We start from the raw sequence: 10,766 nt of genomic DNA, 5'->3' as shown, positions 1-10,766 counted from the left end.
TAATATATATGATGTATCCGTTACCAAAGAAATATCACCTAGTCAACTCCAAAATAGGCTCCTACTAGTACTAAGAAAACAAATGTAGTGGATAAAGAAATATTACGATACCAATATATTTTGTCAACATACCCACATATCTCCTCCTTTTTTACTCATTCATCCTTGTGTACACCAATATGAAAAAGAGTAAATCATTAAAAAAAAATATGAAAAAGAGTAATGATTTTCTGTACCTTGAACCAAGATCTAATGAATGTTACATAAGAATAAAAATCTTATCAATGATCAATTTATATATAAAAGATATTATAGTAATTTAATTTAATCATAAATGAAAATAAAATATTCTTTCTCTTATTAACTTCATTCTTTAAGTCATTTCTCTCTCTTATTAAATTTTTTCTCCAAATCATTTCTCTTTCCAATTAAATTCTTTCTCTAACTTATTTATCTCTCTCCTATTAAATTCATTCATTAACTCATTTCTCTCTCATCTCTCATGATGTCTCCTCTCTCTCTAAACAAATAAAAAATTAATTAATAGGAAAAAGAAATGAATCGGAGACTGAAGTTAATAAAAGAGAAAAAATGTTTTATTTTTTTTAAAATTAAATTAAATTATTATAATATCCTTCGTACAAATTAACCAAATCGAAAGTAATGAATAATTTTCTTGTCCTAAAATATTGGTGTAGCTTGCTAACATATTTTAACTAAAAAATAGGTGAGAGTATATATATATATTTGAAAAAGAGGATAGGAGTACCTCACCCATACAAGTCATAACCTGTTATACAAAAGAGTGATAATAATATACTCTTCCCCATATGTCTTATAAACTCCCTTGCCATATCAAATCTAATCCAAAAAATATTCTTGCAAGTTACTATATATGTTATACAATGTAAGCCTATGTCATTCCCATTGTACTTACGTACTATGCAAAACGTGAAGCCATAGTTCTCCACTGGAACCATTACAAGGACTGATGGAAATCCAAACAAACAGGACAGAGGAACAAAAACCAATTATAATTATGTAGTGAGATTGTAGATAGGCACATACTCGATTAGGTTTTCTTCGCCGTTTCCTCTTTTTGTAGGGCACACATTCTAGGATTCATATTCATTTCGTAAAGATATGATAAGATATCCCATGCAAATCTCCGTCATTCTGAAATTGTGCATACTGTTATCCTCAATAATTGAATGAATCGATGAATTTCTTAAAGAAACCTTTACTGATTGGTTTCCATTATTGATGATCACTTGCTCATATATTGGCAAGCAGATTCCTAACACAACACCGACGAAATATATATATTTATGTTTTAAGTAAATTATGATATGATGCCCTTTTGAATTAATAAAAAAAATACTTTTTAAAATAACTCATTCAATCGTTAGATTGGTTTTATTTAATATTTCTTTTAACTGATAATAAAATAAAATTTGTTTATATTTTATTGACATATTATATTATTAATTTTAAGAAACGTGTTATTATTAATTTAGTTTTGGAAAACATTTTTTTCCTTGAAAGAACAAAACATTTAAACATTGATGATGTGAGATCGATGAACAGTATATATGTCATAGGTAATTAACATATCGCAGCCCTATTAGTAGAGAACAAATGGCAAGAGAGAGTGCATGATATTAGAACATCTCCGATGAAAGTTGCTTATAAGCAACTCTCATTGTAGATGCTCTTAAGTTGGAGCTGAAGTCACATTTTCATAAAATCTTTGAAGAATTTAGCTCCTTGCGCCACTTATTGGATGGTTATTGGACGAGAACATAGGTGATTTCTTGTCCAGTTATTACAGAATTACAACCCATGTAGAAAAATTTATAATATATAATTTTAAAGTTGTCACGTGTCCTATCTACAACCAATGTAAAAAACCTTTATAAAACATATTTTTACACTATTGTGAGTGTTAGTTAAGCGAGATTAGAGATGTAGAATAGAGTTGTACACAGAAAAAGTTCAGGATCTTTTTAGCTTTAATTTCTTTAAAGTTTGTTGAATTGTCATGCCGATGAATTCCTTGTTAGTGGAAACTGGAAAGCCTCCGAAAGCCTTATCAAATATCATTCTTAACATATTGGTCTCCCAAAAGGTGCATCCCTAGTCATTAGGGAATTATAGACCTATGTTCTGAATTAGAAGCATCTATAAATTAAATTATATCGAAGGTTTTATTAGCTGCCAAACATCTTTTATTTCAAACAGAAAGTTTATGGAAAGTATATATATAGTCTTAAACGAAATAATGGATTCGGCGAAAAGACAGAAGGAGTGTCTATTGTTGACTGTTATATATTTCAAGATAGCCAATAATTCATTTTATTGGGCCTTTCTTGATTAATTATATCATGTGATCGATAACAAATGGAAGGATAGATTTGGGATGTATTTCAACGTTGATATCTTTGTCCTTGTGATGGTTCCCCTTAGAAGAAATCAAAGCTAGCTAGAAACATTTATGTAAAAGGAGATCCCTTGGCTCCATTTCTCTTCTCGATTGTGGCTATACATATCAATAATGAATGACAAGGTCGGTCTGGCAAGGGCAGCATCCGGATTGTTTTTGGGACTCGAAGTTGGTAAAGCAATAGAATTCTTACCCTTGCAGTATGTAGATTGTAAAATGAGTAACGGAAACTGTAAACTTTTATTAATTTAATTGAAACATGTATAAGTTTTTGTATTAGAAAAAGAGATTCATCATGGATGATAGTTGGTCAATAAAATGATTAATTTGATGGGTTAATATGTAGTGGTTAGCTACCATGCATGTGCTCATATGTTTTGAGAACCATTTATGTAAAGAAAATTTATGTTTAATCTTTGTCTTATGTAAAAACTTATTAGATTAGCAATAATAAAGTGTTATAACTCGAAAAATTCTGATTTTATGACAAATGGTTTTAGACTACAATTTTGAAAATCTCACCAATTAAAGAATGCTAGGAAACCAGACTGATCCTCAATTAATGTTTTTTAAAGATGGTTCATGGAGTCACTACCAATATTTTGCTCAAAATATTGGAAAAAGAAAAGATATTTTAAAGTCCAATAATAGTCTTAATAACCAAAATTGGGTTCGGGGCCGGTTACATGTAGGGAAGGTATTAAGTACCCCTACAACGCCATAAATTGGTACCTTATGACAAAATTAACGTAATGAGAATTAATAGTTTAAATATTAATTAGATCCCCTTTTATTAATGATTATTTACATGCATAAAATTTAAATTACGCGAATTAACCTAGGATATCTACATGGTTATTTCTTTTGTTTAGAACAATATTTATTAGAGTGAAGGAAGTGAGAGAGAGAGAGAGAATATTGACTAAAATACCTCTTATTTCAGCTTTATTGAATCTTCAAGTTTGGAGATCTCTAGGCGCTTTTTGGTTGCCTTACACACTATAATTTGCCTCACAAAATCTCAAAAAAATACAGAAGGAAGGAGAGAGAGAAATTTCAAACTATATGAGACTTCCTAGACGAATCACTACTAGAAAATTGCAAAATAGCAACCGAAATTTATCAGTCGCTATTTAGCGACTGATTTAGCGACCGATTATGAAAAATCAAAATAGTGACCGATTTAGCGACCAAAATAAGTCGTCGCTAGAAAATCGGTCGCTATTTCGGTCGCTAAATAAGAAATTTTAATTTTTTAGCGACATAATTAAATTCGGTCGCTATTTCGGTCGCTAAATTATAAATTTTGATTTTTTTAGCGACGGAATTAAATTCGGTCTCTATTTCGGTCGCTAAATTATAAATTTTGAATTTTTTAGCGACGGAATTTAATTCGGTCGCTAAATAATAGTTAAAATTAGCAACAGAATTGAATTCGGTCGCTAAATAGTAGTTAAATTTAGCGACAGAATTTAACTCGGTCGCTATTTCGATCGCTAAATTATAAATTTTGATTTTTTTTAGCGACGGAATTAAATTTTGTCTCTATTTCGGTCGCTAAGTTATAAATTTTGAACTTTTTAGCGACAGAATTTAATTCGGTCGCTAAATATTAGTTAAATTAGTGACAGAATTGAAATTGGTTGCTAAATAATAGTTAAATTTAGCGACAAAATTCAATTCGGTCGCTATTTCGGTCGCTATCTTATAAATTGATTTTTTTTAGCGACAGAATTTAATTCGGTCGCTAAATAATAGTTCAAATTAGCGACGAAATTGAATTCGGTCGCTAAATAGTAGTTAAATTTAGCGACGAAATATAATTCGATCGCTATTTCGGTCTCTCAATTATAAATTTTGATTTTTTAGCGACGAAATTAAATTCGGTCTCTATTTTGGTCCGCTAAATTATAAATTTTGAACTTTTTTAGCGACAGAATTTAATTCGGTCGCTAAATATTAGTTAAAATTAGGGACGAAATTGAAAGCGGTCGCTAAATAATAGTTAAATTTAGCGACAAAATTCAATTCGATCGCTATTTCGGACGCTAAATTATAAATTGATTTTTTTTAGCGACAGAATTTAATTCGGTCGCTAAATAATCATTAAAATTAGCGACGGAATTGAATTCGGTCGCTAAATAGTAGTTAAATTTAGCGACGGAATTGAATTCGGTCGCTATTTCAGTCGCTAAATTATAAATTTTGATTTTTTTAACGACAGAATTTAATTCGGTTGCTAAATAGTAGTTAAATTTAGCGATGAAATTGAATTCGGTCGCTAAATAGCAGTTAAATTTAGCGGCGGAATTGAATTCGGTCGCCAAGTATTAGTTAAAATTAGCGACGGAATTGAATTCGATCGCTAAAATATAAATTTTGATTTTTTTAGCGACGAAATTTAATTCGGTCGCTAAATATAGTTAAAATTAGCGACGGAATTGAATTCGATCACTATTTTTATCGCTAAATTAGAAATTTTGATTTTTTAGCGACGAAATTGAATTCGGTCACTAAATATTAGTTAAAATTAGCGACAAAATTGAATTCGGTCGCTAAATAATAGTTAAATTTAGCGGCAAAATTCAATTCGGTCACTATCTTATAAATTGATTTTTTTTAGCGACAAAATTTAATTCGGTCGCTAAATAATAGTTAAAATTAATGACGAAATTGAATTCGGTCGCTAAATAGTAGTTAAATTTAGCGACGGAATATAATTCGATCGCTATTTCGGTCTCTCAATTATAAATTTTGATTTTTTTAGCGACGGAATTACATTCGGTCTCTATTTTGGTCGCTAAATTATAAATTTTGAACTTTTTTAGCGACAAAATTTAATTCGGTCGCTAAATATTAGTTAAAATTAGCGATGGAATTGAAAGCGGTCGCTAAATAATAGTTAGATTTAGCGACAAAATTCAATTCGATCGCTATTTCGGTCGCTAACTTATAAATTTTGATTTTTTTTACCGATAGAATTTAATTCGGTCGCTAAATAATCATTAAAATTAGCGATGGAATGGAATTCGGTCGCTAAATAGTAGTTAAATTTAGCGACAAAATTGAATTCGGTCGCTATTTCAGTCGCTAAATTATAAATTTTGATTTTTTTTAGTGACAGAATTTAATTCGGTCGCTAAATAGTAGTTAAATTTAGCGATGGAATTGAATTCGGTCGCTAAATAGCAGTTAAATTCAGCGACGGAATTGAATTCGGTCGCCAAGTATTAGTTAAAATTAGCGACGGAATTGAATTCGGTCGCTAAATTATAAATTTTGATTTTTTTAGCGACAAAATTTAATTCAGTCGCTAACTATAGTTAAAATTAGCTTGAATTCGATCACTATTTTGATCGCTAAATTAGAAATTTTGATTTTTTAGTGACGAAATTGAATTCGGTCGCTAAATATTAGTTAAAATTAGCGACAAAATTGAATTCGGTCGCTAAATAATAGTTAAATTTAGCGGCAAAATTCAATTCGGTCGCTATCTTATAAATTGATTTTTTTTAGCGATAGAATTTAATTCGGTCGCTAAATAATAGTTAAAATTAGCGACGAAATTGAATTCGGTCGCTAAATAGTAGTTAAATTTAGCGACGGAATATAATTCGATTGCTATTTCGGTCGTTAAATTATAAATTTTGATTTTTTTAGCGACGGAATTAAATTCGGTCTCTATTTTGGTCGCTAAATTATAAATTTTGAACTATTTTAGCGACAAAATTTAATTCAGTCGCTAAATATTAGTTAAAATTAGCGACGGAATTGAAATCGATCGCTAAATAATAGTTAAATTTAGCGACAAAATTCAATGTGGTCGCTATTTCGGTCGCTATTTCGGTCGCTAACTTATAAATTTTGATTTTTTTTAGCGACAAAATTTAATTCGGTCGCTAAATAATCGTTAAAATTAGCGACGGAATTGAATTCGGTCGCTAAATAGTAGTTAAATTTAGCAAAGGAATTGAATTCGGTCGCTATTTCAGTCGCTAAATTATAAATTTTGATTTTTTTTAGCGATGGAATTTAATTCGGTCGCTAAATAGTAGTTAAATTTAGCAATGGAATTGAATTTGGTCGCTAAATAATAGTTAAATTTAGCGACAGAATTGAATTTGGTCGCCATTTATTAGTTAAAATTAGCGACAGAATTGAATTCGGTCGCTATTTCGGTCGCTAAATTATAAATTTTGATTTTTTTAGCGACAAAATTTAATTCGGTCGCTAAATAATAGTTAAAATTAGCTACAGAATTGAATTCGATCACTATTTTGATCGCTAAATTAGAAATTTTGATTTTTTAGCGACGAAATTGAATTCGGTCGCTAAATATTAGTTAAAATTAGCGACAGAATTGAATTCAGTCGCTAAATAGTAGTTAAATTTAGCGACGGAATTTAATTCGGTCGCTAAACTAAAAGTTTTGATTTTTTTAGCAACGAAATTAAATTCAGTTGCTAAATATTAGTTATAATTAGTGACGGAATTCAATTTGGTCTCTAAATCAGAAATTTTATTTTTTTAGTGACAGAATTAAATTCTATCGCTAAATATTAGTTTTAATTAGTGATGTAATTCTATTCGGTTGCTAATTTTAGAACATATATACAGAATCTTATATGAATTCAAGATGATTTGATACTTTATTCTAGTAAAATAAAATTGACGTAATATATTCATTTCAAATAAAATATGAGCACTTTGATTACTTTTAAGTTATTGATTAATTTTAACAAAAGTTGATATAAACATATAAAGTGATATGAACTTTCAATCTATCAGTTGGATTTACAAAACTCACATTTAATATAAATTTATTCACTACTACAAAAATAATGTTTAACATCGCCATATTTACATCGGTTCTAGTAGAACCGATGTAAATCATAAACGCGGTGGCAAACTTGTAAATAAATAGAAAATATAAACATATTTACATCGGTTTTACTTATGACCGATGTAGAAATAAAATTCAGGGAGTTGTTCTACGTCGGTTTTGCTTAAAACCGATGTAGAAATGAGACCTAATTTTCTCGCGCAGTTAAACCATCCACCTCCTCCCACTCCCAATCCCTCTCCCCCATCCACCCAACCCTAAACCTCATCCTCTCTTCTGGCCTCGCCCCCGACGCCGCCACTGCTTCTCGACGCTCTCTAACCCCGAGGCTGCTTCGCGAACGACATTCTCCTCGGCGAAGGTGTCGTTGTTCCTAAAGGCCATGATGAGCTCGACGGCCATGGGTGCATGAAAGAGAGAGAAAGGGGAAAGAGAGGAAAGGGGTTGTCCGTGCCCTCTGCTCCGCCTCCCGCCTCGACCACGCCGTCTACGCCTTCATCGAAGAGATGCGCCGCGACTTCGCCCTCAAGCCCGACCTCGTCACCTACACCATGCTCATCGACAACATCTGCAACTCCAAGAACCTCCGACAGGCCATGCGCCTCGCCGTCCTCCACCGCGAGGGCTTCAAGCCCGATTGCATCGTGCGGCGACTCTGAGACCGTTAGGTTCGTTCATGAAGCCGTGGAGGCGCTGCTCACATAGGTTGTGTTGTATTGTATTGTGCGTCTCTCTCTCTCTCTCTCATTCTCTTTCATTCTCTTTCATTCTCTATTCTCTATATATGTGTTGCTGCGTGGAGTGGAGTGGCGTGTGTGTAGCTGCGCTCTCTCCTGCCGGCGCTCTCGTCGGAATTTCAGTTTTTGATTTTTCCGATCACCGGATTCGATCCAATCCCCAATCCCTAATTGCCAGCCCAACCTTTTTCATCATCAATTCTAATTCAATAGGCATTGGGGTGGCGCTGCCGGAGATGGAGGATTACGCCACCAGCGATGACGATTACCATTATTCCTCCGATCAGGAGGACTCCGTCGATGCCTACGAAAACGACGACCCAGATTACGCCTTGCTCTCTTCCAAGGGTCCCACTACTCAGGTATCTATTCCCTTCCGATACCGCACGCCCCAAATTTCTAACCTTTTCTTTTTCTCCTGTCAAAACCCTCACTCTTTCGCATTTTCGCTCTCCCCATGATTTACGTCTGTATGTTTTTATCTCTGTTGCTGTCTTTTCTTATTTCTATTTTCCCCCTTATCTGATTCTATTTGTTTCTGAATTGATTGTTATATTCGTCAAGTGCATTACCTCTTGTTCTTCTATTGAGATAGGATTATTGAAGGTTCGCCTTTTACAACTGTTTTGCCAAAGTTTTTGTTGAATTTTCGGGCTGCGTCACATGGTGTGTGAACGTCCAGACTTTGTCGGTTAAGTTTTTAGGTGTTGGGATTTGGAAAGGCGTATTGTATCTTAAAGGAATCCCCTTTTACTGTTGTACAATTTTGCTTTAGATGTTTGTCAGAAGCACACTCCCCTTGTTCATGCTTGATGTGGGAGCTTTGGGCTAATAAGTGCCGAGATGAATCAGAAACTGTTAATTGGATAACAGTTCATACAAAACCATGTCCCAAGTGTCACAAACCTGTGGAGAAGAATGGTGGTTGTAACTTGGTTAGCTGTATCTGTGGGCAAGCATTTTGGTGAGTTTTCTTCCTTCCTGCATCGTATTTTTTCACCCAGTATTTCTCTCATAATTAGCGTATTCTATGTAATAATTTTATCTTGTTGGTTATAAAAATATGGTAATAGGGATCAGAAGTTGAACCTACTTGATTGTTCAAGTTGACATTTACTTATGTTTTGCATAACAATTTCCCTTTTTATGCAGTTGGTTGTGTGGTGGAGCTACTGGTAGAGAGCATACTTGGTCAAGTATAGCTGGTCATAGCTGTGGTCGCTACAAAGAGCAAGAGAAAACAGCTGAACGGGCAAAGAGGGATCTATATCAGTATATGCACTATCATAACCGATATAAAGCTCACACAGACTCTTTTAAGATTGAAAGTAAACTGAAAGAGACTATACAAGGGAAGGTTGCTATTTCAGAAGAAAAAGATTCTACACTCAGAGATTATAGCTGGGTAAATAATGGACTCTCCAGACTATTCAGATCCAGGCGTGTCCTATCATATTCATATGCATTAGCTGTTGAAAAAATGTTTTGCCTATGATCACTATTTTTTTTTCTTGTGTTCTTCTATAATGTAAAAGTATCTTTTTTAATACCAACTTAATATTCCCTATAATTCTTGTCACCAATGAATGCTTCTTGTATTTTCAGGTTCTAAAAAATCATTGTGATGGGTCTGAGATTGGTTCCCTGCTGCAAATTATGAATTGTACTCTTACTATATATGGTTCTAGGCTTCTTAGGCATTGGGTATGAGCTGCTTCCATTCCTCATGTACAATCACTGGATGTTGAATTCTCAATTGTACTTTCCTTTTGAGCGAATCAACGAAGATGCAAATTATGAATTGTACTCTTACTATATATGTTTAAACTCATACTAGTTGTACAAGACCACAAGTATGTTTCAAAATATATATTCAATTGTACTCTTACTATATATGTTTAATCAACGAAGATGCGAATCACTGGATGTTGAAGTCTGATGGCCATTCTTTTTCTTTAATTGTTCGGTAATAATTAGAAGAAGGAAACAAAATATATATATATATATATATATATATATACTACATCGGTTATGCTATAAACTGGTGTAAAAAGTGTTGAATATACTACATCGGTTTGCATGAGAACCGATGTAGTTTTACGTACTTTTTACATCGGTTTTCGAAACAGATGTAAAATATCTTACACATTCTACATCGCCTGAATCTACATCGGTTTTAGAACCGATGTAAATTATCTAAATGAACCGATGTAAAATGTCCCTCCTGTAGTAGTGATTGAACGGTGTAATACTTAGTATAAAAGTTATATCAGTGTTATTATAACCTTTCTCATTTTAAAATATATAAATTATTACTTAAACTTTTAAATTTATAATAAATAATTTAAATTGTATCATAAAATTAATTTTAAATAAAAATAAGTAGATTGTTAATTATAAAAGTAAGTATATATATAAATAAAGATTAATTAAATATAATATAATTATTATTATTAGTAATATAATTATTATATATATTATTATATATTTATAACGGTCCGGATATACCAAAATGATAAGATCCAAAAATAATATAAGTATGAGATTGGATAGTTGAGGATGACTTAAATAAATTAATTTGTACTACTTATACTAACAACATGCATTAGCTTTTCGGTAGCTTATCTCATAAGAACTTCACAGTTAAGCGTGCTTGACTTGGAGTAATGTAGGGATGGGTGACCTTCTGGGAAGTTTCCAAAAATTGTGTAATTAAGGACATAACATGCTACAAACTTAAGTA

The 10,766-nt window shown here is 32.3% G+C and overlaps 1 protein-coding gene across 2 annotated transcripts; it reads left to right on the top strand.

The window, feature by feature from the left end:
- Positions 1-7,592: 7,592 nt before the first annotated feature.
- Positions 7,593-9,962, top strand: LOC145956764 (putative E3 ubiquitin-protein ligase ARI1). Of its 2 annotated transcripts, XM_083072418.1 has the most exons (5): positions 7,593-8,009; positions 8,237-8,385; positions 8,799-8,987; positions 9,176-9,428; positions 9,629-9,962. In XM_083072418.1, exons 2-5 carry the CDS (start codon positions 8,282-8,284, stop codon positions 9,731-9,733), a joined length of 651 nt encoding a protein of 216 aa, XP_082928544.1. In that variant the 5' UTR covers positions 7,593-8,009; positions 8,237-8,281; the 3' UTR covers positions 9,734-9,962. The 2 variants fall into 2 exon arrangements, with proteins under 2 accessions (XP_082928544.1, XP_082928543.1); XM_083072417.1 differs by lacking the exon at positions 7,593-8,009 and having other exon boundaries at positions 8,090-8,385.
- Positions 9,963-10,766: the final 804 nt, after the last annotated feature.

The sequence above is a fragment of the Cajanus cajan genome, chromosome 4, assembly GCF_000230855.2.
Source record: "Cajanus cajan strain Asha chromosome 4, NIPB_CcT2T_4, whole genome shotgun sequence".
Lineage (NCBI taxonomy): Eukaryota > Viridiplantae > Streptophyta > Magnoliopsida > Fabales > Fabaceae > Cajanus > Cajanus cajan.
The sequence above is the reverse complement of the archived record's forward strand: the minus strand, read 5'-3'. Positions and strand labels throughout refer to the sequence as shown.

Coding starts and splice junctions, on each gene's coding strand:
- LOC145956764 (XM_083072418.1), top strand. CDS start 8,282: ATGACGATTACCATTATTCCTCCGATCAGGAGGACTCCGTCGATGCCT. Junction 8,988..9,175: donor ATCTGTGGGCAAGCATTTTG/GTGAGTTTTCTT, acceptor CTTTTTATGCAG/TTGGTTGTGTGGTGGAGCTA. Junction 9,429..9,628: donor CACTCAGAGATTATAGCTGG/GTAAATAATGGA, acceptor TTGTATTTTCAG/GTTCTAAAAAATCATTGTGA.